The sequence below is a fragment of the Hyla sarda genome, unplaced genomic scaffold (genome assembly GCF_029499605.1).
Source record: "Hyla sarda isolate aHylSar1 unplaced genomic scaffold, aHylSar1.hap1 scaffold_1068, whole genome shotgun sequence".
NCBI lineage: Eukaryota > Metazoa > Chordata > Amphibia > Anura > Hylidae > Hyla > Hyla sarda.
In genome coordinates, this window is record NW_026607687.1 from 91,787 (window position 1) to 118,453 (window position 26,667).

The 26,667-nt window shown below is 47.4% G+C and overlaps 1 protein-coding gene across 2 annotated transcripts in view; it reads right to left on the reverse strand.

Moving 5' to 3' along the window:
* The window catches only part of LOC130299925 (ABC-type organic anion transporter ABCA8-like), a 42,944-nt gene extending 20,542 nt beyond the window's left edge, over window positions 1–22,402 (reverse strand). For both annotated transcript variants that reach the window (XM_056551503.1, XM_056551502.1), the window contains exons 1-20: window positions 22,343–22,402; window positions 21,076–21,241; window positions 18,303–18,358; window positions 17,532–17,642; window positions 16,153–16,328; window positions 15,883–16,002; window positions 15,287–15,425; window positions 14,606–14,696; window positions 14,360–14,499; window positions 13,808–13,927; window positions 13,511–13,712; window positions 13,256–13,422; window positions 12,870–12,997; window positions 12,447–12,584; window positions 11,542–11,646; window positions 11,295–11,465; window positions 11,040–11,153; window positions 10,827–10,940; window positions 9,658–9,729; window positions 8,964–9,055 (exon numbers count right to left, since the gene is read on the reverse strand). In XM_056551503.1, coding sequence (XP_056407478.1) covers window positions 8,964–9,055; window positions 9,658–9,729; window positions 10,827–10,940; window positions 11,040–11,153; window positions 11,295–11,465; window positions 11,542–11,646; window positions 12,447–12,584; window positions 12,870–12,997; window positions 13,256–13,422; window positions 13,511–13,712; window positions 13,808–13,927; window positions 14,360–14,499; window positions 14,606–14,696; window positions 15,287–15,425; window positions 15,883–16,002; window positions 16,153–16,328; window positions 17,532–17,642; window positions 18,303–18,358; window positions 21,076–21,241; window positions 22,343–22,397 — 2,477 coding nt within the window. In that variant the 5' untranslated portion in view covers window positions 22,398–22,402. The remainder of the gene's footprint in view (window positions 1–8,963; window positions 9,056–9,657; window positions 9,730–10,826; window positions 10,941–11,039; window positions 11,154–11,294; window positions 11,466–11,541; window positions 11,647–12,446; window positions 12,585–12,869; window positions 12,998–13,255; window positions 13,423–13,510; window positions 13,713–13,807; window positions 13,928–14,359; window positions 14,500–14,605; window positions 14,697–15,286; window positions 15,426–15,882; window positions 16,003–16,152; window positions 16,329–17,531; window positions 17,643–18,302; window positions 18,359–21,075; window positions 21,242–22,342) is intronic.
* Between the last annotated feature and the right edge of the window lie 4,265 nt (window positions 22,403–26,667).

Here is a 26,667-nt window from a genome sequence, read left to right on the forward strand (position 1 = left end):
CTTCTCATATAGTGATGGTGCACCAGTGTCTCTCTGCATGGTCTTCTCATATAGTGATGGTGCACCAGTGTCTCTCTGCATGGTCTTCTCATATGGTGATGGTGCACCAGTGTCTCTCTGCATGGTCTTCTCATATAGTGATGGTGCACCAGTGTCTCTCTGCATGGTCTTCTCATATGGTGATGGTGCACCAGTGTCTCTCTGCATGGTGTTCTCATATAGTGATGGTGCACCAGTGTCTCTCTGCAGGGTCTTCTCATATAGTGATGGTGCACCAGTGTCTCTCTGCAGGGTCTTCTCATATGGTGATGGTGCACCAGTGTCTCTCTGCATGGTCTTCTCATATGGTGATGGTGCACCAGTGTCTCTCTGCATGGTCTTCTCATATAGTGATGGTGCACCAGTGTCTCTCTGCATGGTCTTCTCATATAGTGATGGTGCACCAGTGTCTCTCTGCATGGTCTTCTCATATAGTGATGGTGCACCAGTGTCTCTCTGCATGGTCTTCTCATATGGTGATGGTGCACCAGTGTCTCTCTGCATGGTCTTCTCATAAAGTGATGGTGCACCAGTTTCTCTCTGCAGGGTCTTCTCATATAGTGATGGTGCACCAGTGTCGCTCTCTGCATGGTCTTCTCATATAGTGATGGTTCACCAGTGTCTCTCTGCATGGTCTTCTCATATAGTGATGGTGCACCAGTGTCGCTCTCTAGTGTCGCTCTCTGCATGGTCTTCTCATATGGTGATGGTGCACCAGTGTCTCTCTGCATGGTCTTCTCATATAGTGATGGTGCACCAGTGTCTCTCTGCATGGTCTTCTCATATGGTGATGGTGCACCAGTTTCTCTCTGCAGGGTCTTCTCATATAGTGATGGTGCACCAGTGTCTCTCTGCATGGTCTTCTCATATGGTGATGGTGCACCAGTGTCTCTCTGCATGGTCTTCTCATATAGTGATGGTGCACCAGTGTCTCTCTGCATGGTCTTCTCATATAGTGATGGTGCACCAGTTTCTCTCTGCATGGTCTTCTCATATAGTGATGGTGCACCAGTTTCTCTCTGCAGGGTCTTCTCATATAGTGATGGTGCACCAGTGTCGCTCTCTGCATGGTCTTCTCATATGGTGATGGTGCACCAGTGTCTCTCTGCATGGTCTTCTCATATGGTGATGGTGCACCAGTGTCGCTCTCTAGTGTCGCTCTCTGCAGGGTCTTCTCATATAGTGATGGTGCACCAGTGTCGCTCTCTGCAGGGTCTTCTCATATAGTGATGGTGCACCAGTTTCTCTCTGCATGGTCTTCTCATATGGTGATGGTGCACCAGTGTCTCTCTGCATGGTCTTCTCATATAGTGATGGTGCACCAGTTTCTCTCTGCATGGTCTTCTCATATGGTGATGGTGCACCAGTGTCTCTCTGCATGGTCTTCTCATATAGTGATGGTGCACCAGTTTCTCTCTGCATGGTCTTCTCATATAGTGATGGTGCACCAGTGTCGCTCTCTGCATGGTCTTCTCATATAGTGATGGTGCACCAGTGTCTCTCTGCATGGTCTTCTCATAAAGTGATGGTGCACTAGTTTCTCTCTGCAGGGTCTTCTCATATAGTGATGGTGCACCAGTGTCTCTCTGCATGGTCTTCTCATATGGTGATGGTGCACCAGTTTCTCTCTGCAGGGTCTTCTCATATAATGATGGTGCACCAGTGTCTCTCTGCATGGTCTTCTCATATGGTGATGGTGCACCAGTGTCTCTCTGCATGGTCTTCTCATATAGTGATGGTGCACCAGTTTCTCTCTGCATGGTCTTCTCATATGGTGATGGTGCACCAGTGTCTCTCTGCATGGTCTTCTCATATGGTGATGGTGCACCAGTGTCTCTCTGCAGGGTCTTCTCATATAGTGATGGTGCACCAGTGTTGCTCTCTGCAGGGTCTTCTCATATAGTGATGGTGCACCAGTTTCTCTCTGCATGGTCTTCTCATATGGTGATGGTGCACCAGTGTCTCTCTGCATGGTCTTCTCATATAGTGATGGTGCACCAGTTTCTCTCTGCATGGTCTTCTCATATGGTGATGGTGCACCAGTGTCTCTCTGCATGGTCTTCTCATATAGTGATGGTGCACCAGTGTCTCTCTGCATGGTCTTCTCATATAGTGATGGTGCACCAGTGTCGCTCTCTGCATGGTCTTCTCATATGGTGATGGTGCACCAGTGTCGCTCTCTGCATGGTCTTCTCATATGGTGATGGTGCACCAGTGTCGCTCTCTGCATGGTCTTCTCATATGGTGATGGTGCACCAGTGTCGCTCTCTGCATGGTCTTCTCATATGGTGATGGTGCACCAGTGTCGCTCTCTGCATGGTCTTCTCATATGGTGATGGTGCACCAGTGTCTCTCTGCATGGTCTTCTCATATAGTGATGGTGCACCAGTGTCTCTCTGCATGGTCTTCTCATATAGTGATGGTGCACCAGTTTCTCTCTGCATGGTCTTCTCATATAGTGATGGTGCACCAGTTTCTCTCTGCATGGTCTTCTCATATAGTGATGGTGCACCAGTGTCTCTCTGCATGGTCTTCTCATATAGTGATGGTGCACCAGTGTCTCTCTGCATGGTCTTCTCATATGGTGATGGTGCACCAGTTTCTCTCTGCATGGTCTTCTCATATAGTGATGGTGCACCAGTTTCTCTCTGCAGGGTCTTCTCATATAGTGATGGTGCACCAGTGTCGCTCTCTGCATGGTCTTCTCATATGGTGATGGTGCAGCAGTGTCTCTCTGCATGGTCTTCTCATATGGTGATGGTGCACCAGTGTCGCTCTCTAGTGTCGCTCTCTGCAGGGTCTTCTCATATAGTGATGGTGCACCAGTGTCTCTCTGCATGGTCTTCTCATATAGTGATGGTGCACCAGTTTCTCTCTGCATGGTCTTCTCATATAGTGATGGTGCACCAGTTTCTCTCTGCAGGGTCTTCTCATATAGTGATGGTGCACCAGTGTCGCTCTGCATGGTCTTCTCATATAGTGATGGTGCACCAGTGTCTCTCTGCACGCTCTTCTCATATAGTGATGGTGCACCAGTGTCGCTCTCTGCATGGTCTTCTCATATGGTGATGGTGCACCAGTGTCGCTCTCTGCATGGTCTTCTCATATGGTGATGGTGCACCAGTGTCTCTCTGCATGGTCTTCTCATATGGTGATGGTGCACCAGTGTCGCTCTCTAGTGTCGCTCTCTGCAGGGTCTTCTCATATAGTGATGGTGCACCAGTTTCTCTCTGCATGGTCTTCTCATATGGTGATGGTGCACCAGTGTCTCTCTGCATGGTCTTCTCATATAGTGATGGTGCACCAGTTTCTCTCTGCATGGTCTTCTCATATGGGGATGGTGCACCAGTGTCTCTCTGCATGGTCTTCTCATATGGTGACTGTGCACTAGTGTCTCTCTCTCTGCATGGTCTTCTCATATGGTGATGGTGCACCAGTGTCGCTCTCTGCATGGTCTTCTCATATGGAGATGGTGCACCAGTGTCGCTCTCTAGTGTCGCTCTCTGCATGGTCTTCTCATATGGTGATGGTGCGCCAGTGTCGCTCTCTGCATGGTCTTCTCATATGGTGATGGTGCACCAGTGTCGCTCTCTAGTGTCGCTCTCTGCATGGTCTTCTCATATGGTGATGGTGCACCAGTGTCTCTCTGCATGGTCTTCTCATATGGTGATGGTGCACCAGTGTCTCTCTGCAGGGTCTTCTCATATGGTGATGGTGCGCCAGTGTCGCTCTCTGCATGGTCTTCTCATATGGTGATGGTGCACCAGTGTCGCTCTCTAGTGTCGCTCTCTGCATGGTCTTCTCATATGGTGATGGTGCACCAGTGTCTCTCCGCACGCTCTTCCCATATGGTGACAGTGCACCAGTGTCTCTCTCCACGCTCTTCCCATATGGAGATGGTGCACCAGTGTCTCTCTCTGAATGCTCTTGTCATATGGTGATGGTGCACCAGTGTCGCTCTCTAGTGTCGCTCTCTGCATGGTCTTCTCATATGGTGATGGTGCACCAGTGTCTCTCTGCAGGGTCTTCTCATATGGTGATGGTGCGCCAGTGTCGCTCTCTGCATGGTCTTCTCATATGGTGATGGTGCACCAGTGTCGCTCTTTAGTGTCACTCTCTGCATGGTCTTCTCATATGGTGATGGTGCACCAGTGTCTCTTTGCATGGTCTTCTCATATGGTGATGGTGCACCAGTGTCTCTCCGCACGCTCTTCCCATATGGTGACAGTGCACCAGTGTCTCTCTCCACGCTCTTCCCATATGGAGATGGTGCACCAGTGTCTCTCTCTGAATGCTCTTGTCATATGGTGATGGTGCACCAGTGTCGCTCTCTGCATGGTCTTTTCATATGGTGATGGTGCACCAGTGTCGCTCTCTAGTGTCGCTCTCTGCATGGTCTTCTCATATGGTGATGGTGCACCAGTGTCTCTTTGCATGGTCTTCTCATATGGTGATGGTGCACCAGTGTCTCTCCGCACGCTCTTCCCATATGGTGACAGTGCACCAGTGTCTCTCTCCACGCTCTTCCCATATGGAGATGGTGCACCAGTGTCTCTCTCTGAATGCTCTTGTCATATGGCGATGGTGCACCAGTGTCGCTCTCTGCATGGTCTTCTCATATGGTGATGGTGCACCAGTGTCTCTCTCTGTATATGGTCTTCTCATATGGTGATGGTGCACCAGTGTCGCTCTCTAGTGTCGCTCTCTGCATGGTCTTCTCATATGGTGATGGTGCGCCAGTGTCGCTCTCTGCATGGTCTTCTCATATGGTGATGGTGCACCAGTGTCGCTCTCTAGTGTCGCTCTCTGCATGGTCTTCTCATATGGTGATGGTGCACCAGTGTCTCTCTGCATGGTCTTCTCATATGGTGATGGTGCACCAGTGTCTCTCTGCAGGGTCTTCTCATATGGTGATGGTGCACCAGTGTCTCTTTGCATGGTCTTCTCATATGGTGATGGTGCACCAGTGTCTCTCCGCACGCTCTTCCCATATGGTGACAGTGCACCAGTGTCTCTCTCCACGCTCTTCCCATATGGAGATGGTGCACCAGTGTCTCTCTCTGAATGCTCTTGTCATATGGCGATGGTGCACCAGTGTCGCTCTCTGCATGGTCTTCTCATATGGTGATGGTGCACCAGTGTCTCTCTCTGTATATGGTCTTCTCATATGGTGATGGTGCACCAGTGTCGCTCTCTAGTGTCGCTCTCTGCATGGTCTTCTCATATGGTGATGGTGCACCAGTGTCGCTCTCTGCATGGTCTTCTCATATGGTGATGGTGCACCAGTGTCGCTCTCTGCATGGTCTTCTCATATGGTGATGGTGCACCAGTGTCTCTCTGCATGGTCTTCTCATATGGTGATGGTGCACCAGTGTTGCTCTCTGCACGCTCTTCTCATATGGTGACGGTGCACCAGTGTTGCTCTCTGCACGCTCTTCTCATATGATGACGGTGCACCAGTGTCTCTCTCTGAATGCTCTTGTCATATGAGGATGGTGCACCTGTATCGCTCTCTGCATGGTCTTCTCATATGGTGATGGTGCACCAGTGTCTCTCTGCACGCTCTTCTCTTATGGTGACTGTGCACCAGTGTCGCTCTCTGCACACTCTTCTCTTATGGTGACTGTGCACCAGTGTCGCTCTCTGCATGCTCTTCCCATATCGTGACGGTGCACCAGCGTTGCTCTCTGTACGCTCTTCTCATATGATGACGGTGCACCAGTGTCTCTCTCTGAACGCTCTTGTCATATGGTGATGGTGCACCAGTGTCGCTCTCTGCATGGTCTTCTCATATGGTGATGGTGCACCAGTGTCTCTCTGCATGGTCTTCTCATATGGTGATGGTGCACCAGTGTCTCTCTGCATGGTCTTCTCATATGGTGATGGTGCACCAGTGTCTCTCTCTCTGCATGGTCTTCTCATATGGTGATGGTGCACCAGTGTCTCTCTGCATGGTCTTCTCATATGGTGACGGTTCACCAGTGTCTCTCTGCATGGTCTTCTCATATGGTGACTGTGCACTAGTGTCTCTCTCTCTGCATGGTCTTCTCATATGGTGATGGTGCACCAGTGTCTCTCTGCATGGTCTTCTCATATGGTGACGGTTCACCAGTGTCTCTCTGCATGGTCTTCTCATATGGTGATGGTGCACCAGTGTCTCTCTGCACGCTCGTCTCTTATGGTGACTGTGCACTAGTGTCTCTCTCTCTGCATGATCTTCTCATATGGTTATGGTGCACCAGTGTCGCTCTTTGCATGGTCTTCTCTAGAGATGAGCGAACTTACAGTAAATTTGATTCGTCACGAACTTCTCGGCTCGGCAGTTGATGACTTTTCCTGCATAAATTAGTTCAGCTTTCAGGTGCTCCAATGGGCTGGAAAAGGTGGATACAGTCCTAGGAGACTCTTTCCTAGGACTGTATCCACCTTTTCCAGCCCACCGGAGCACCTGAAGGCTGAACTAATTTACGCAGGATAAGTCATCAACTGCCGAGCCGAGAAGTTCGTGACGAATCAAATTTACTGTAAGTTCGCTCATCTCTAGTCTTCTCATATGGTGATGGTGCACCAGTGTCGCTCTCTGCATGGTCTTCTCATATGGGGATGGTGCACCAGTGTCGCTCTCTGCATGGTCTTCTCATATGGTGATAGTGCACCAGTGTCTCTCTGCATGATCTTCTCATATGGTGATGGTGCACCAGTGTCGCTCTCTGCATGGTCTTCTCATATGGCGATAGTGCACCAGTGTCGCTCTCTGCATTGTCTTCTCATATGGTGATGGTGCACCAGTGTCGCTCTCTGCATGGTCTTCTCATATGGCGATAGTGCACCAGTGTCGCTCTCTGCATGATCTTCTCATATGGTGATAGTGCACCAGTGTCTCTCTCTGCAGGGTCTTCTCATATGGCGATAGTGCACCAGTGTCGCTCTCTGCATGATCTTCTCATATGGCGATAGTGCACCAGTGTCTCTCTCTGCAGGGTCTTCTCATATGGCGATAGTGCACCAGTGTCTCTCTCTGCAGGGTCTTCTCATATGGCGATAGTGCACCAGTGTCTCTCTGCATGGTCTTCTCATATGGGGATGGTGCACCAGTGTTGCTCTCTGCAAGGTCTTCTCATATGGTGACGGTGCACCAGTGTCGCTCTCTGCACGCTTTTCTCTTATGGTGACAGTGCACCAGTGACTCTCTCTGCATGGTCTTCTCATATGGGGATGGTGCACCAGTGTCGCTCTCTGCATGGTCTTCTCATATGGGGATGGTGCACCAGTGTCTCTCTGCACGCTCTTCTCATATGGGGATGGTGCACCAGTGTCGCTCTCTGCACGCTTTTCTCTTATGGTGACGGTTCACCAGTGTCTCTCTGCATGGTCTTCTCATATGGGGATGGTGTACCAGTGTCTCTCTGCACGCTCTTCTCATATGGTGATGGTGCACCAGTGTCGCTCTCTGCACGCTTTTCTCTTATGGTGACGGTTCACCAGTGTCTCTCTGCACGCTCTTCTCATATGGCGATAGTGCACCAGTGTCTCTCTGCATGGTCTTCTCATATGGGGATGGTGCACCAGTGTCTCTCTGCACGCTCTTCTCATATGGTGATGGTGCACCAGTGTCTCTCTGTATATGGTCTTCTCATATGGTGATGGTGCACCAGTGTCGCTCTCTGCACGCTTTTCTCTTATGGTGACGGTTCACCAGTGTCTCTCTGCACGCTCTTCTCATATGGGGATGGTGCACCAGTGTCTCTCTGCACGCTCTTCTCATATGGGGATGGTGCACCAGTGTCTCTCTGCACGCTCTTCTCATATGGTGATGGTGCACCAGTGTCTCTCTGCACGCTCTTCTCATATGGTGATGGTTCACCAGTGTCTCTTTGCACGCTCATCACATCTTTGATTGATATTTGTGTCCCCTCCTTTACCTCTAGGTACCCTATCACTATCCATCTATGCCACTCTCTTTTTGGACCACCCTTGTTGTACCACTGGAATAGTTCCTGCTGCCTTTTTCTAAGCAATGGCCTTTTTCAGCACTGGGTGAAGGGTTAATTAAGTCTCTCCTGAAGAGTGCATGATAATGAGTGATCTTCATGGTAGTAGGTTAGTGGATAAGGTTAGTAGGAATAGCATTCAGTGACTTAAGACCCCCATACATATATCCCATTTCTGCCGGCTGACCATCTGATGTGAAAGGGGGCACCCAACTCCCCTGACAGATGATGATGGGAGGAGAGAAGGATCGAACATGTTGGATTCCAACTGCCCAAAGCTTTTTGTTGTCAAACAGAGGTGTCTGACAGCGGCTCCATTCACATCTCAGGAACGTCTGGAGGGATCAGGAGAGACATGGTCAGACTGATAGAGTTAGGACCAGAATAAGTGTTACTAGATGTTGTTAGACCTCACAGCTCAGTCCTCAGGGTTCATGTCCCTCCATTTATAATGGACACCCTAGTGAGACAATGGAGGGTGCCAAGCATCCCTCGACACTCACTAAAGGAACCTTCATCCATATGTCCCCTATATGCTGCTGGAGATATTCCTGTTTTAGGTGTAGGAGCCGGAGAGCAGTGATATTGTAGGTGAGTCTGTACTATGATTGGCTGCAGAGTTACAACACTGCCTGACTCTATATAGCTTCTCTATATAGTCTGAGGCATCATGAGAAATGTATTAGGAGAACCATATCAGAGAGCAGAAATGGATATGGCAGACAAGCCATACATGGCAGATTACCAGCAATAAGTGAGCACAAGGTGCACACAGAGGCCCCTACAGTATTGTAACAATAGCCTTTGCTGCTCTGCTTCTTTAATGTCCCTCCCCTGTAGACTAAGTGCTTCCCTTATACACAATAAGTCTATGAGCTGAGGAGCCCCATTACAGATGAGGCTCCTAACCAGGAGGAGGCGCCACCTGCTTACCTGAACACAGGGTCTCTGGTCAGGCTCCTGGTCCCATATCTCCACTCCAGGAACCACAATATCCCCCAAAATAGGAAAAGGTGCACAAAGGACTGGAAGAGAGACGGCAGGGTTAGCATCATGTAAGGAGAGGTGAGGGGCCCCTAGATGCCACAGCCCACACTTATTCATCCTTATTTGTCCTGCCCCTTTAGTAGAGATACACCACGCCCCTTGTCACTTTAGTATAATATAGTGCTCTGTGACCTGGGTGCATACTTTTACTGCCCTGTGACCTGGGCGTGGCTTCTTTCGTGACCTGGGCAGATTTTCTTTCCTGCCCTGTGACCTGGGCGTGGCTTCTTTCGTGACCTGGGTAGATTTTCTTTCCTGCCCTGTGACCTGGGTGGGGCTTTTTAACATCACGAGCTATGGGGTGTTTTGTGTACTGGCAGCCATAAGGGGTGGAAATCTGTAGTTATTGACGACCCAAATGAGTAGCCAAAGAGCCAGGAGTCTAAGTTCATGAGTCACTGTATGACTGGACTACAAGGCTCATTCCACTGGTCGGACTGGTTAAATCTATTGCCAGTCACTGGTTGGGCTGGTTTCATCTATTGCTCGTCACTGGTCAAACTGGTTTCATCTATTACCCGTCACTGGTCGGACAAGTTTCATCTATTGCCCATGAAGCTTCTGAGGAGAGGCTACTCACAACCAGGACACACAGATGAAGATCTGATGACAATTCATCCTCTTTGTGTAATTTGTTGATTTCAACACCGCCCTGCGGAAAACAGAAAGCGGTCAGGATCTCAGCCCAGCAAGAGGAGACAGGGTTGGTGAAGGTGGTTTGTGTAGGTGGCTGGTGTAGTTAGATGGTATAGTTTCATGGTTGGTCTAGTTTTATGATTGTGTAGGTGGGTGGTGTAGTTTTATGGTTAATATATTTAGTTGGTGTAGGTGGTTGGTGTAGTTTTATAGTTAAAACGACTCCAACTAAATATATTAACCATAAAACTACACCAACCACCTACATCAACCATCAAACTACACAAACCATCAAACTACACCAACCATAAAACTACACCAACCACCCACACCAACCATAAAACTACACCAACTAAATATATTATGGTTGGTGAAGGTAGTTGGTGTAGTTTTTATGGTTAATATATTTAGTTGGGAGTAGTTTTGTGGTTGGTGTAGTTTTATGGTTGGTGTAGGTGGTTGGTGTAGTTTTAATGGTTAATATATTTGGGCCTGTTGTCAACATGTGGAATAAACAACACTAACCATAAAACTACACCAACTAAATATAGTAACCATAAAAATTACAGCAACCACCTACACCAACCATAAAACTACACCAACTACCTTCACCAACCATAATATATTTAGTTAGTGTAGTTTTATGGTTGGTGTAGTTTTTATAGTTAATATATTTAGTTGGTGTAGTTTTATGGTTAGTGTTGTTTATTCCACATGTTGCCCATAGACTATAATGGGCTAAATGAAGTCTGAACGTATCTGTGGACCTAAATATATGGTGAACCACCACTGTGTAAAAAAGTTCTGTGTTATAGTCTGTGATCATGTATTCAATGGAAACCCATCAACTTAAGCATTTACCCCTTGTACCCTATCAGTATGGGCCCCCCGGGACTGGAGGAAAACCACCACCTAAAGACAAGTTTGGCTCTCTGTTATGTGGGACCTCTGACTGTCACTATTACTAGGCTTTATGTAATCAGTGCACCTAGGTGAGGTCTTCTATATATAACCCCTGTATACCTCTGCATGATGGACTGCCTGTGGACCCAGTATATACTGCTATGTATATGCCCAGCGGCTTCTCTAATACAGAAGGAGGGTGCTACTCACGATAGAGAACAGCAGGCCAATGAGGGCGTTGGGTGGGAAGAAGAACATGTACAAGAAGGATATTGTTGGGCCTAAATCCACAAACTCCATCATAAATAGCGGGATGAAGGTCGGCTATAGGGAGATAAAGGAGAAGAACGTTCAGTAGGATGAAGATCGTCAATAGGGAGATAAAGGAGAAGATCGGTGGACAAAAGTCACCACTGCCCTCACCATGATAAAGAAGAACAACCAGAGATCGTGGTGGCTCTTTCCTCTTCTGAATAGAAAGGAGATGACGTAGACATAGAGGACAATGGCAGCACTGTACCCCAAGACACCAATGATCTACAAAAGATTATCAGGGATTACAGAATATCTTCAGGAAAATGACACTTGATGACAGCATGATGATTTTGGGAGTATAGGATGATCATTTTTTGTGGCACAGACCTCTGATGCCCATGACCAGTGATTTCCAGCACTTACCAGCAGAGAGGCCACCCAATAGTCCAGCAGGATCTTGTGGTTGAAGGTGAATAGAATAGCGATCATGAGAAATAGCAGGAAGCAGTGCAGGGGCACGTCCACCAGGGCCTGACCACACCAGTACGTCGAGGGGTAGAGCCCGGAGATCCGCAGCAGGGAGCGAGCCTTGTTCTGTACATGATGAGAGAATGGAGCTGTAAGAGACAAGTCCAGACTCTACTCCAGACCAAATCACACCCACACTCACCCTGGTGTCCTCAATGCTGCTCATCGCAAAGTGGGGCGCCATACCGGACCCAAACGCCATGAAGACAAGACTCATAAAAAATATGTAGATGTATTCTGTATCACCCTACAAGAAGGAAAGGAAAGATCATGTCACATGATCATAGGACCTATAGGAGGATCACATCACTGACCGGACTCCATGGCATCTATAGGAGGATCACATCACTGACCGGACTTCACTGGATCAATAGGAGGATCACATCACTGACCAGACTACATGGGATCTATAGGAGGATCATATTACTGACCAGACTACACTGGATCTATAGGATGATCCTCCTATAGATCCAGTGTAGTCTGGTCAGTAATATGATCCTCCTATAGATCCATTGTAGTCTGGTCAGTAATATGATCCTATTACTGACCGGACTACACTGGATCAATAGGAGGATCATATTACTGACCAGACTAGGAGGATCACATCACCGACTGGACTAAACTAGATCTATAGGAGGATCATATTACTGACTGGACTACACTGGATCTATAGGAGGATCACATCACTGACAGGACTACACTGGATCTATAGGAGGATCACATCACTGACCGGACTACATGGGATCTATAGGAGAATCACATCATTGACCGGACTCCACCGCATCTATAGGAGGATCATATTACTGACTGGACTACACTGGATCTATAGGAGGATCACATCACTGACAGGACTACACTGGATCTATAGGAGGATCACATCACTGACCGGACTACATGGGATCTATAGGAGAATCACATCATTGACCGGACTCCACCGCATCTATAGGAGAATCATCACTGACTGGACTACACTGGATCTATAGGAGGATCATAAATGGATCTGGTGGTCTCTCTGGTCAGTATAGCTGTCCATTATATGGTACTCACCTGTCGGACAGGGTTACTCCACGTTTGTATACGTTCATTGGATTGGAAGCTCTTTAGAAGAGAGTTACTGATGATGTTCACAAGCACAGGCAATGCATTGTGGGCCCGTGGGTTTCCTACAATGGTGAACCTGTAATCCTGTGTAGGGAATAGGTTAGACTGTTGGCAGCTGGAGATGAAGGTAAATACCCCCATGGGGGGTTGTAGTCTATGAGAACTGACCCTCATGGAACCACTATAGCATGCCCTCTGTGCCCAGAAGGACGTTACCTTCACAGAGTGGTCTAAGCTGCCGCATGTTCTCCTCTCGTATGTCTGTAATAGTGATATATACCATATATATATATATATATATATATATACCCTATAGTGTCATATAATGGGTGGTAGTGCCCCAGGTTTTCACCAAATACAGTGTCTCACCTGATCCTTCCCAGAGATCTCTATGGCTCCCTTGTATGTTGTCATATTTGTGTCATATGGACCATCAATGACCTCAACCACAATGTCCTGAGCCTTCACTGCAACAATGAAGTCTTCTATAGGTGATCCTGGAAAATGCAGGTACATTACAGGAAAAGTCCGACATTGGGAACACAAGACCAGTATGGGGCCCTAGGACAGTGAGGTCAATGGGGAAGGTTTGATAAAGGGAAAAGAGGAGGGTTTGGTGAGGGGGGGGGAGGTTTGATGACTGAGGGGGTTTGGTGAAGGTTTAGTGAAGGGGATGAAGGTTTGGTGAATGGGGATGAAGGTTTGGTGAAGGGGGGGGATGAAGGTTTGGTGAAGGGTGAAGGTTTAGCCATTACCTGTATTGTTGTTGATGACGAGGGAGGAGAAGTATCTGTGACCTCTATCTCCAGGTCTCAGGAAATACAAGTCTGGCCGCAGCTCCCACATGAAAGACCCCTTAATGTTGAGTATTATGGTGAACAGGGTGATCAATGGGATAAGGAAGAGGAAGATCAGCAATAATCTGAGGAGATTACAAGATGGACACCATTACCTGAGGCCCAGGATCCCCTCCTGCAGAATATAAACTGCCCTTAATTGTGACCACTCACAGAGCTCGGAAGCTTTTCATGTCGTACTTTAATTTCAGGAAGCGAATTCTTGCGATGGCCATCACCTGCTGACTCCATAGCGCCATCCCACTGACGGTGGCTTTTCCAGAGTCTGACATCAGCTGCACAGAATCTTCCATTTCTGAGTTAAGGTTATCCCTGTCCTGTTCACTCATTATCTCCTGACTAAAGACTTCGTAGTCTGTAAGAGAAATACTATGTGAGGTGAGTGACACACGGAGGAGCCCAATATTATACCATTTTGGGGCCATAACACAAACATCCACAACACCTTACCTCCTCCTTCAATCTCTGCTTCTCCTTCCAACTTCAGGAAGACGTCATCCAGTGTTGTCATGGCAACACCATAACTTAAGATGTCTCCTCCAACCAGCCCATCCAGGTGTGAGAAGAGATCTGTGTTTTACAGGAGAGGAGACCGAATATAATACAATGTACAGGCTGTGACATCAAGAATGTCATCACAGGACGATGACGATAAAACCACAAGATAGGACACTGAAGACCCTACTACAACACAGGACGAAGACAATCCAACCACAAGGCAGAAACCTGAAGACCCTACTACAACACAGGACGATGATGATCCAACCACAAGATAAGACACTGACGACCCTACTACAACACAAGACGATGATGATCCAACCACAAGACAGGACTTCGAGGACCATACTACAACAAAGGACGATGATAACTCAACCACCAGACAGGACGATCCAACCACAGGACAGGACACTGAAGACCCTATTACAACACAGGACGATGATGATCCAACCACAAGACAGGAAAGTTAAGACCCAGCCATTAAACAGGACTACGGGGTGTTACCTGGGAAGGCGTCCATGTTTTGGAAGGGCAGGGTGAAGGTCATCTCCTGCTCACGCTTGGCAGAGAGTTTAGCACTGGGGACATGTTGTTGTACCAGGGACATAATGACCTTGGGGTCACATGAGGGAGATACCAGCATCCTGGATTGGAGATGGGAGGACATTACTGGCCACATCCCACAGACACACAGATTCCAGCAGAATAAAGACGCCTCAGTCTTTCACTGCCAATGTTCCCTATGGTTACCTTAAGTGATACCCGATTCCCCATTTTCTTTTCAGGAACAGAGATGAGCCCATGCATTTCAGCCTCCCGCTGGAGATAACGGCCTTCTGATCTGTAAAAGACAAAGTGTCAGCAGACTGTGCAGGATCAATGCTGGAATTTGTAGTACTACAACAGATCAACCAATCCCAGCTAGATACATACTTGAAACAAATAATTCATAGCCAAAATTAATAGAAGTCTGAGGAGAAGCATGAGGAGTGTGGATGGAGCTGTCTGCCCAAATAATTCTTGGAATCGTCGTGTTACCCCAAAGAGTGTAACCCTGAAGTGTAACTCCAAAGAGTGTTACCCCCCAAGGAACCCACTAATGAGCTGTGAGATCCTCTGATAATCTGATGCAGGAGATTTATTCCAGCAGAGTCAGCTGTAAATGGAAATGTTGATGGAGCTTGGAGTGGGAAGGGGATGTAAGGTCCACCACAAGTGACCATAACCATGTACTACTTATAAATCCTGCACAACTACTGAGGACGGACAGTTCTGTGGGCACTGCAAACTGGGAAACATAGCAAAGTAAATGGGAGCTGAAACTACTAAGGTAGACATGGTCAGGATGGATATTGTGGATACTCGGAGGCGTCAATGGTTCATGGTCCACATAGTAACCGTGTCTTTCAGAATTAACATTAAGAATCTCACCAGCCAAGATGTCTGCCTCATCCATGAATTGGGTACTGAGCACAGTGACCCGATCTCCCTTCCTCTCTTTTAGTTTGGCCCAGACATGGTGTCTAGAACATGGGTCAAGACCAGCAGTTGGTTCATCGAGCAACAGAACCTGGGGAATGAAGAGGTGAACATCATATCAGGAGGACATCATCCTCTAGATGTCTGAACCCCCCCATTATAACTAGGCTTCCTCAACCCCTAAATCGAGCATGTGCTTCTGATGTCCCTTATAGGGTCCATTGGTCATGGAGATCTTACTCAGTGAAGCCATCAGACAGGGCTGTGTGATGATTGACACTTGTTTCATATTGTCGATCCACGGTGCAGTCAGAGATCTCATAGAGCAATGGTGGAGAAAGTGGATAATAATGGTCACCTGCAATAACCCCATAGAAGATCTGGCAATCAGATAATGTGAATACCAGAGGACACTGGAGGAGTGATGGGTAACTACATGGACACCAGACATGTCCTGGAGCCCAGACACAACTAACATGGGACAGTCCCCTGGATCAGTCAGCCATTATAAGCTGCAGGTCTGGAGCTTCATGACTGATTTCCTTTACCAGAGGGTCTCCAAGAATTGCGATTCCAAGACTCAGCTTCCTTTTCTGACCTCCACTCAGTTCGGAAGCCTCAGTATTCTGAACATCTGTCAACTGCAGATCACAAATCACCTTCTGGACCTGAAATATAAGCCAGAAACTGAGTGGTGGCTTTGTAGGCCTTAGAGGAGGTCACTGCAGGACAACATGTTCCCCAATTCACATGGTGCCAATGGGACCATCTAGAAACCCAATGACAAATGTCAGTGTTTCCCAATGGACATCTCTTACCTCCTGATCCGCAGAGCCAGAAGTAACACCTTTAATATGTGCAAAAACCTTCAAGTTTTCTTTCACAGTCAAAGGGTCAAACTTGACATCAAACTGTGGACAGAATCCAACCATATTATGTATCTGCTCCAGATGATTCATGTCAGAGAGGTTGTAGTTGTAGATAAAAGCAGATCCTAGAAGGATTCATGAAAAGCACATGACCTCACCAGCCACAATCTCCCCAGTCATTACCTCATCAGCCACGATCTCCCCAGTCATCACCTCACCAGCCACGATCTCCCCAGTCATTACCTCACCAGCCATGATCTCCCCAGTCATCACCTCACCAGCCACAATCTCCCCAGTCATCACCTCATCAGCCACAATCTCCCCAGTCATCACCTCATCAGCCACAATCTCCCCAGTCATCACCTCACCAGCCACGATCTCCAAAGTTATCACCTCACCAGCCACAATCTCCCCAGTCATCACCTCACCAGCCACGATCTCCCCAGTCATTACCTCACCAGCCATGATCTCCCCAGTCATCACCTCACCAGCCATGATCTCCCCAGTCATCACCTCACCAGCCACAATCTCCCCAGTCATCACCTCACCAGCCACGATCTCCCCAGTCATCTCCTTACCAGCCATCTCACCAGTCATCTCCTTCACCAGTCATCTCCTCCACCAGTCATCACCTCACCAGCCGTGATCTCCCCAGTCATCACCTTACCAGCCACGATCTCAACAATCATCTCCTTACCAGCCATCTCACCAGTCATCTCCTTCACCAGTCATCTCCTCCACCAGTCATCTCCTCACCAGCCATGCTCTCCTCAGCCATCACCTCACCAGCCATGATCTCCCCTGTCATCACCTCACCAGCCATGATCTCCCCAGTCATCACCTCACCAGCCATGATCTCACTAGCCATGATCTCACCAGCCATGATCTCTCTAGTCATCACCTCACCAGCCATGATCTCCCCAGCCATCACCTCACCAGGCATCACCTCACCAGCCATGATCTCCCCTGTCATCACCTCACCAGCCATCACCTCCCCAGTCATCATCTCACAGTCGTGATCTCCCCAGTCATCACCTCACCAGCCATGATCTCCCCAGTCATCACCACACCAGCCATGATCTCCCCAGTCATCACCTCACCAGCCATGATATCCCCAGACTTCACCTCACCATCCATGATCTCCCCAGTCGTCACCTCACCAGCCATGATCTCCCCAGTCGTCATCCCACCTGTCATCACCCCACCAGTGATTTTATCATTATTACTAAAGCTTCTTGGTTATTTTTTCCCCTGGAGGGACAGGTTGCATTCTCTACCTGGTGGCATCTTCAGGCCCCATGGAGTGTTCTGGGCAGATAATGTCTTACCAGTTGTTGGGCTGCACATTCCACTTAGTATATTCAGCAGTGTCGTCTTTCCTGCTCCACTGTGGCCAAGCAAAGCGGTGATCTGTCCCTCATAAATGTCAAAATCAAGACCTAGGAAAAGTCAGAGGAAAAGACCTTGATGTGAGAAAAAAAGCCTAAAAGTATTTAGTATTAGAAATTGGACCAGACTGGTGAAGGCCACAATTCGCTGTTTTGGTTGATTTTATTTTGATTTTCCCATGATGTCATCACAGAGGGGTCAAGGCCCTAATATCTTGCCCCAGGTCACCTCCAGTTACCTCACATGATGTCATCACAGAGAGGTATAGGCCCTAATATCCTGCCTCAGGTCACCTCCAGTTACCCCACATGATGTCATCACAGAGGGGTGTAGGCCTTATAATCCTGCCCCAGTTCACCTCCATTTACCTCATATGATGTCATCACAGAGGGGTATAGGCCCCAATATTCTGCCCCAGGTCACCTCCAGTTACCCCACATGATGTCACTGAGGAGTAGGTCTGACACCCCACCCCTGGAATCGGGATATAGTGAATTATTAATGAAAATGAAATTGTTATATACGTTTGTTGAGAAAATAGTGTCTTGAACAAAAGTAGAATCGATAAAAACGTTCTGAATCTCTAGTTTGTTGACCTGAACTTAAACTGAATAATTTAAAAACAAACAAATTTATTCTGAATTTTACAAAAAAATTGAGTTTCTGCTCCAGAATAGAAACACAATTCTTCAAGTGTCTGGAGAGCTCACCTCTCAGAGCCTCCACCTTCTCTTCACCTCTATAGGTTTTCTTGACATTATGGATCCTAGAAAAAAACAGAAGCATTGGTGTGAGAATAATTTATGTTGTTTCCTCTATTCTATTCTCTGGGGTCTGATATCAGGTCTGGGAGGTGACTGTGGATTTACTCTATTCTATTCTCTGGGGTCTGATATGGTCTGGGAGGTGACTGGATTTACTCTATACTATTCTCTGGGGTCTGATATCAGGTCTGGGAGGTGACTGGATTTACTCTATACTATTCTCTGGTGTCTGATATCAGGTCTGGGAGGTGACTGTGGATTTACTCTATTCTATTCTCTGGTGTCTGATATCAGGTCTGGGAGGTGACTGTGGATTTACTCTATTCTATTCTCTGGTGTCTGATATCAGGTCTGGGAGGTGACTGTGGATTTACTCTATTCTATTCTCTGGTGTCTGATATCAGGTCTGGGAGGTGACTGGATTTACTCTATTCTATTCTCTGGGGTCTGATATCAGGTCTGGGAGGTGACTGTGGATTTACTCTATTCTATTCTCTGGGGTCTGATATGGTCTGGGAGGTGACTGGATTTACTCTATACTATTCTCTGGTGTCTGATATCAGGTCTGGGAGGTGACTGGATTTACTCTATACTATTCTCTGGTGTCTGATATCAGGTCTGGGAGGTGACTGTGGATTTACTCTATTCTATTCTCTGGTGTCTGATATCAGGTCTGGGAGGTGACTGGATTTACTCTATACTATTCTCTGGGGTCTGATATCAGGTCTGGGAGGTGACTGTGGATTTACTCTATTCTATTCTCTGGTGTCTAATATCAGGTCTGGGAGGTGACTCTGGATTTACTCTATACTATTCTCTGGGGTCTGATATCAGGTCTGGGAGGTGACTGTGGATTTACTCTATACTATTCTCTAGGGTCTGATATCAGGTCTGGGAGGTGACTGTGGATTTACTCTACACTATTCTCTGGGTTCTGATATCAGGTCTGGGAGGTGACTCTGGATTTACTCTATACTATTCTCTGGGGTCTGATATCAGGTCTGGGAGGTGACTGTGGATTTACTCTATACTATTCTCTGGTGTCTGATATCAGGTCTGGGAGGTGACTGTGGATTTACTCTATTCTATTCTCTGGTGTCTGATATCAGGTCTGGGAGGTGACTGTGGATTTACTCTACACTATTCTCTGGGTTCTGATATCAGGTCTGGGAGGTGACTCTGGATTTACTCTATACTATTCTCTGGGGTCTGATATCAGGTCTGGGAGGTGACTCTGGATTTACTCTATACTATTCTCTGGGGTCTGATATCAGGTCTGGGAGGTGACGGGATTTACTCTATTCTATTCTCTGGTGTCTGATATCAGGTCTGGGAGGTGACTGTGGATTTACTCTACACTATTCTCTGGGTTCTGATATCAGGTCTGGGAGGTGACTCTGGATTTACTCTATACTATTCTCTGGGGTCTGATATCAGGTCTGGGAGGTGACTCTGGATTTACTCTATACTATTCTCTGGGGTCTGATATCAGGTCTGGGAGGTGACGGGATTTACTCTATTCTATTCTCTGGTGTCTGATATCAGGTCTGGGAGGTGACTGGATTTACTCTATACTATTCTCTGGGGTCTGATATCAGGTCTGGGAGGTGACTCTGGATTTACTCTATACTATTCTCTGGGGTCTGATATCAGGTCTGGGAGGTGACGGGATTTACTCTATTCTATTCTCTGGTGTCTGATATCAGGTCTGGGAGGTGACTGTGGATTTACTCTACACTATTCTCTGGGTTCTGATATCAGGTCTGGGAGGTGACTCTGGATTTACTCTATACTATTCTCTGGGGTCTGATATCAGGTCTGGGAGGTGACTCTGGATTTACTCTATACTATTCTCTGGGGTCTGATATCAGGTCTGGGAGGTGACGGGATTTACTCTATTCTATTCTCTGGTGTCTGATATCAGGTCTGGGAGGTGACTGGATTTACTCTATACTATTCTCTGGGGTCTGATATCAGGTCTGGGAGGTGACTCTGGATTTACTCTATACTATTCTCTGGGGTCTGATATCAGGTCTGGGAGGTGACGGGATTTACTCTATTCTATTCTCTGGTGTCTGATATCAGGTCTGGGAGGTGACTGGATTTACTCTATACTATTCTCTGGGGTCTGATATCAGGTCTGGGAGGTGACTCTGGATTTACTCTATACTATTCTCTGGGGTCTGATATCAAGTCTGGGAGATGACTCTGGATTTTAGTCTATTTGGACTGATTGAGTCTTCACTAAGTTATGGCATTGATATTACCAGGGAGGACTACAAGGCCATATCCTGTCACAGTCCAGACTCTCTTAGGTCATTCTTAATTTCTTCTTTTCCTGTTATTGTGTCCTCATTCTTTATTTTTCTTCCTGTCCAGATATTGTGCTCACTGACCCTTAGGACGGAAGCTTCTGGGCCGTGATCTTCATGATAAAAAAGGAGCTGATACCAGCAAAGATTCTCTCTGTATTAGGACAAGAATGGACCTTCTGGTGCAATGAATATGGGATCTCCAGTGAGGTAGATGTATCCCCTGATGTATCTACCACTGGGAGGGGGGTTCTAGACAGAATGCTTTACTTTATATTGTCTTCTCTAGAAAATTCCTCATGACTTCTCTTCCTATGCATTTATTGATGACTGCTCCTTCCTAGAATATTCCCACTAACTTCTCTTTTCTGGAATATTCCAGATGACTTCTCTTCCCATGTATTTACCTGATGACTTCTCTTCCTTGGAACGTGTCGGGAACTTTCTCGATATTCTCCTCGTTTCTGGACTCTGCTCTTCCTCTGGTCGGAAACTTAGGAGGAAAATCCTTCTCCCTGGACCAGTAAGAGGACCGCAGAAAGAACAGAGCCTCGTGTCTCATCCCATTTTTATCTGGAGAGACAGAAGAGAAGACATGGTTAACTACGTGAAGGTGACATCGCTGGTGACCAGACTGCATCATCATAAGGACTGCAGACAGGACCCTGACCGGACTGGGGACAGGACGGAAGACGGGACCCTGACAGGACTGGGGACAGGACCCTGACCGGACTGGGGACAGGACTGAAGACAGGACCCTGACAGGACTGGGGACAGGACCCTGACCGGACTGGGGACAGGACTGAAGACAGGACCCTGACAGGACTGGGGACAGGACCCTGACCGGACTGGGGACAGGACTGAAGACAGGACCCTGACAGGACTGGGGACAGGACCCTGACCGGACTGGGGACAGGACTGAAGACAGGACCCTGACAGGACTGGGGACAGGACCCTGACAGGACTGGGGACAGGACCCTGACAGGACTGGGGACAGGACCCTGACAAGACTGGGGACAGGACTGAAGACAGGACCCTGACAGGACTGGGGACAGGACCCTGACAGGACTGGGGACAGGACCCTGACAGGACTGGGGACAGGACTGAAGACAGGACCCTGACAGGACTGGGGACAGGACCCTGACAAGACTGGGGACAGGACTGAAGACAGGACCCTGACAGGACTGGGGACAGGACCCTGACAAGACTGGGGACAGGACTGAAGACAGAACCCTGACAGGACTGGGGACAGGACCCTGACAGGACTGGGGACAGGACCCTGACAGGACTGGGGACAGGACCCTGACAGGACTGGGGACAGGACCCTGACAGGACTGGGGACAGGACCCTGACAGGACTGGGGACAGGACCCTGACAGGACTGGGGACAGGACCCTGACAGGACTGGGGACAGGACCCTGACAGGACTGAAGACAGCACCCTGACAGGACTGGGGACAGCACCCTGACAGGACTGGGGACAGGACCCTGACAGGACTGAAGACAGCACCCTGACAGGACTGAAGACAGCACCCTGACAGGACTGGGGACAGGAATAGGGACAGGACCTGGATAGGACCAGGACCGTACTGTGGACAGGACCCGGACAGGCCAAGGGACTGCATGCGGCATTAAGTTAAATTTACAATTGAAGGCAGGGGTGCCCTATGGCATACCTCCCAACTGCGACGGATCCAGCGGGACATTCCTGTTTTTGGAGTTATTCCCCATTTCGGTGATTTCCCCTGAGGAGGATCTCTACTATACAGAGGAGACAGGAGACCGGTCAGTGTCTGATCTGTCATGTGATCTCTACTATACAGAGGAGACAGGAGACCGGTCAGTGTCTGATCTGTCATGTGATCTCTACTATACAGAGGAGACAGGAGACCGGTCAGTGTCTGATCTGTCATGTGATCTCTACTATACAGAGGAGACAGGAGACCGGTCAGTGTCTGATCTGTCATGTGATCTCTACTATACAGAGGAGACAGGAGACCGGTCAGTGTCTGATCTGTCATGTGATCTCTACTATACAGAGGAGACAGGAGACCGGTCAGTGTCTGATCTGTCATGTGATCTCTACTATACAGAGGAGACAGGAGACCGGTCAGTGTCTGATCTGTCATGTGATCTCTACTATACAGAGGAGACAGGAGACCGGTCAGTGTCTGATCTGTCATGTGATCTCTACTATACAGAGGAGACAGGAGACCGGTCAGTGTCTGATCTGTCATGTGATCTCTACTATACAGAGGAGACAGGAGACCGGTCAGTGTCTGATCTGTCATGTGATCTCTACTATACAGAGGAGACAGGAGACCGGTCAGTGTCTGATCTGTCATGTGATCTCTACTATACAGAGGAGACAGGAGACCGGTCAGTGTCTGATCTGTCATGTGATCTCTACTATACAGAGGAGACAGGAGACCGGTCAGTGTCTGATCTGTCATGTGATCTCTACTATACAGAGGAGACAGGAGACCGGTCAGTGTCTGATCTGTCATGTGATCTCTACTATACAGAGGAGACAGGAGACCGGTCAGTGTCTGATCTGTCATGTGATCTCTACTATACAGAGGAGACAGGAGACCGGTCAGTGTCTGATCTGTCATGTGATCTCTACTATACAGAGGAGACAGGAGACCGGTCAGTGTCTGATCTGTCATGTGATCTCTACTATACAGAGGAGACAGGAGACCGGTCAGTGTCTGATCTGTCATGTGATCTCTACTATACAGAGGAGACAGGAGACCGGTCAGTGTCTGATCTGTCATGTGATCTCTACTATACAGAGGAGACAGGAGACCGGTCAGTGTCTGATCTGTCATGTGATCTCTACTATACAGAGGAGACAGGAGACCGGTCAGTGTCTGATCTGTCATGTGATCTCTACTATACAGAGGAGACAGGAGACCGGTCAGTGTCTGATCTGTCATGTGATCTCTACTATACAGAGGAGACAGGAGACCGGTCAGTGTCTGATCTGTCATGTGATCTCTACTATACAGAGGAGACAGGAGACCGGTCAGTGTCTGATCTGTCATGTGATCTCTACTATACAGAGGAGACAGGAGACCGGTCAGTGTCTGATCTGTCATGTGATCTCTACTATACAGAGGAGACAGGAGACCGGTCAGTGTCTGATCTGTCATGTGATCTCTACTATACAGAGGAGACCGGTCAGTGTCTGATCTGTCATGTGATCTCTACTATACAGAGGAGACAGGAGACCGGTCAGTGTCTGATCTGTCATGTGATCTCTACTATACAGAGGAGACAGGAGACCGGTCAGTGTCTGATCTGTCATGTGATCTCTACTATACAGAGGAGACAGGAGACCGGTCAGTGTCTGATCTGTCATGTGATCTCTACTATACAGAGGAGACAGGAGACCGGTCAGTGTCTGATCTGTCATGTGATCTCTACTATACAGAGGAGACAGGAGACCGGTCAGTGTCTGATCTGTCATGTGATCTCTACTATACAGAGGAGACAGGAGACCGGTCAGTTTCTGATCTGTCATGTGATCTCTACTATACAGAGGAGACAGGAGACCGGTCAGTGTCTGATCTGTCATGTGATCTCTACTATACAGAGGAGACAGGAGACCGGTCAGTGTCTGATCTGTCATGTGATCTCTACTATACAGAGGAGACAGGAGACCGGTCAGTGTCTGATCTGTCATGTGATCTCTACTATACAGAGGAGACAGGAGACCGGTCAGTGTCTGTTCTGTCATGTGATCTCTACTATACAGAGGAGACAGGAGACCGGTCAGTGTCTGATCTGTCATGTGATCTCTACTATACAGAGGAGACAGGAGACCGGTCAGTGTCTGATCTGTCATGTGATCTCTACTATACAGAGGAGACAGGAGACCGGTCAGTGTCTGATCTGTCATGTGATCTCTACTATACAGAGGAGACAGGAGACCGGTCAGTGTCTGATCTGTCATGTGATCTCTACTATACAGAGGAGACAGGAGACCGGTCAGTGTCTGATCTGTCATGTGATCTCTACTATACAGAGGAGACAGGAGACCGGTCAGTGTCTGATCTGTCATGTGATCTCTACTATACAGAGGAGACAGGAGACCGGTCAGTGTCTGATCTGTCATGTGATCTCTACTATACAGAGGAGACAGGAGACCGGTCAGTGTCTGATCTGTCATGTGATCTCTACTATACAGAGGAGACAGGAGACCGGTCAGTGTCTGATCTGTCATGTGATCTCTACTATACAGAGGAGACCGGAGACCGGTCAGTGTCTGATCTGTCATGTGATCTCTACTATACAGAGGAGACAGGAGACCGGTCAGTGTCTGATCTGTCATGTGATCTCTACTATACAGAGGAGACAGGAGACCGGTCAGTGTCTGATCTGTCATGTGATCTCTACTATACAGAGGAGACAGGAGACCGGTCAGTGTCTGATCTGTCATGTGATCTCTACTATACAGAGGAGACAGGAGACCGGTCAGTGTCTGATCTGTCATGTGATCTCTACTATACAGAGGAGACAGGAGACCGGTCAGTGTCTGATCTGTCATGTGATCTCTACTATACAGAGGAGACAGGAGACCGGTCAGTGTCTGATCTGTCATGTGATCTCTACTATACAGAGGAGACAGGAGACCGGTCAGTGTCTGATCTGTCATGTGATCTCTACTATACAGAGGAGACAGGAGACCGGTCAGTGTCTGTTCTGTCATGTGATCTCTACTATACAGAGGAGACAGGAGACCGGTCAGTGTCTGATCTGTCATGTGATCTCTACTATACAGAGGAGACAGGAGACCGGTCAGTGTCTGATCTGTCATGTGATCTCTACTATACAGAGGAGACAGGAGACCGGTCAGTGTCTGATCTGTCATGTGATCTCTACTATACAGAGGAGACAGGAGACCGGTCAGTGTCTGATCTGTCATGTGATCTCTACTATACAGAGGAGACAGGAGACCGGTCAGTGTCTGATCTGTCATGTGATCTCCGCTGCTCTGAGAGGAATCGTTCATTGGTCAGCAGCTTGGGAGGGGCTACTGCATCAACCAATCAGAAACTTCCAGGAAGGAGATGGATGGAGGGAAAATCGTACAGTGAGTGCAGAGAAGACGATCTGAGGTAAAGACCAAATGTCCTGATAATAGTAATAATGGAGTATACAGTGTATATATATATATAGTGTAGTGTCTGGAGTGTACAGTGTATATATATATATAGTGTAGTGTCTGGAGTGTACAGTGTATATATATATATAGTGTAGTGTCTGGAGTGTACAGTATATATATATATATAGTGTAGTGTCTGGAGTGTACAGTGTGTATATATATATATATATATATAGTGTAGTGTCTGGAGTGTACAGTGTATATATATATATATATATATAGTGTAGTGTCTGGAGTGTACAGTGTATATATATATATATATATAGTGTAGTGTCTGGAGTGTACAGTGTATATATATATATAGTGTAGTGTCTGGAGTGTACAGTGTATATATATATATATATAGTGTAGTGTCTGGAGTGTACAGTGTATATATATATATAGTGTAGTGTCTGGAGTGTACAGTGTATATATATATATATATATATATAGTGTAGTGTCTGGAGTGTACAGTGTATATATATATATATATAGTGTAGTGTCTGGAGTGTACAGTGTATATATATATATATATATATAGTGTAGTGTCTGGAGTGTACAGTGTATATATATATATATAGTGTAGTGTCTGGAGTGTACAGTGTATATATATATATAGTGTAGTGTCTGGAGTGTACAGTGTATATATATATATAGTGTAGTGTCTGGAGTGTACAGTGTATATATATATATATAGTGTAGTGTCTGGAGTGTACAGTGTATATATATATATATAGTGTAGTGTCTGGAGTGTACAGTGTATATATATATATATAGTGTAGTGTCTGGAGTGTACAGTATATATATATATAGTGTAGTGTCTGGAGTGTACAGTGTATATATATATATATA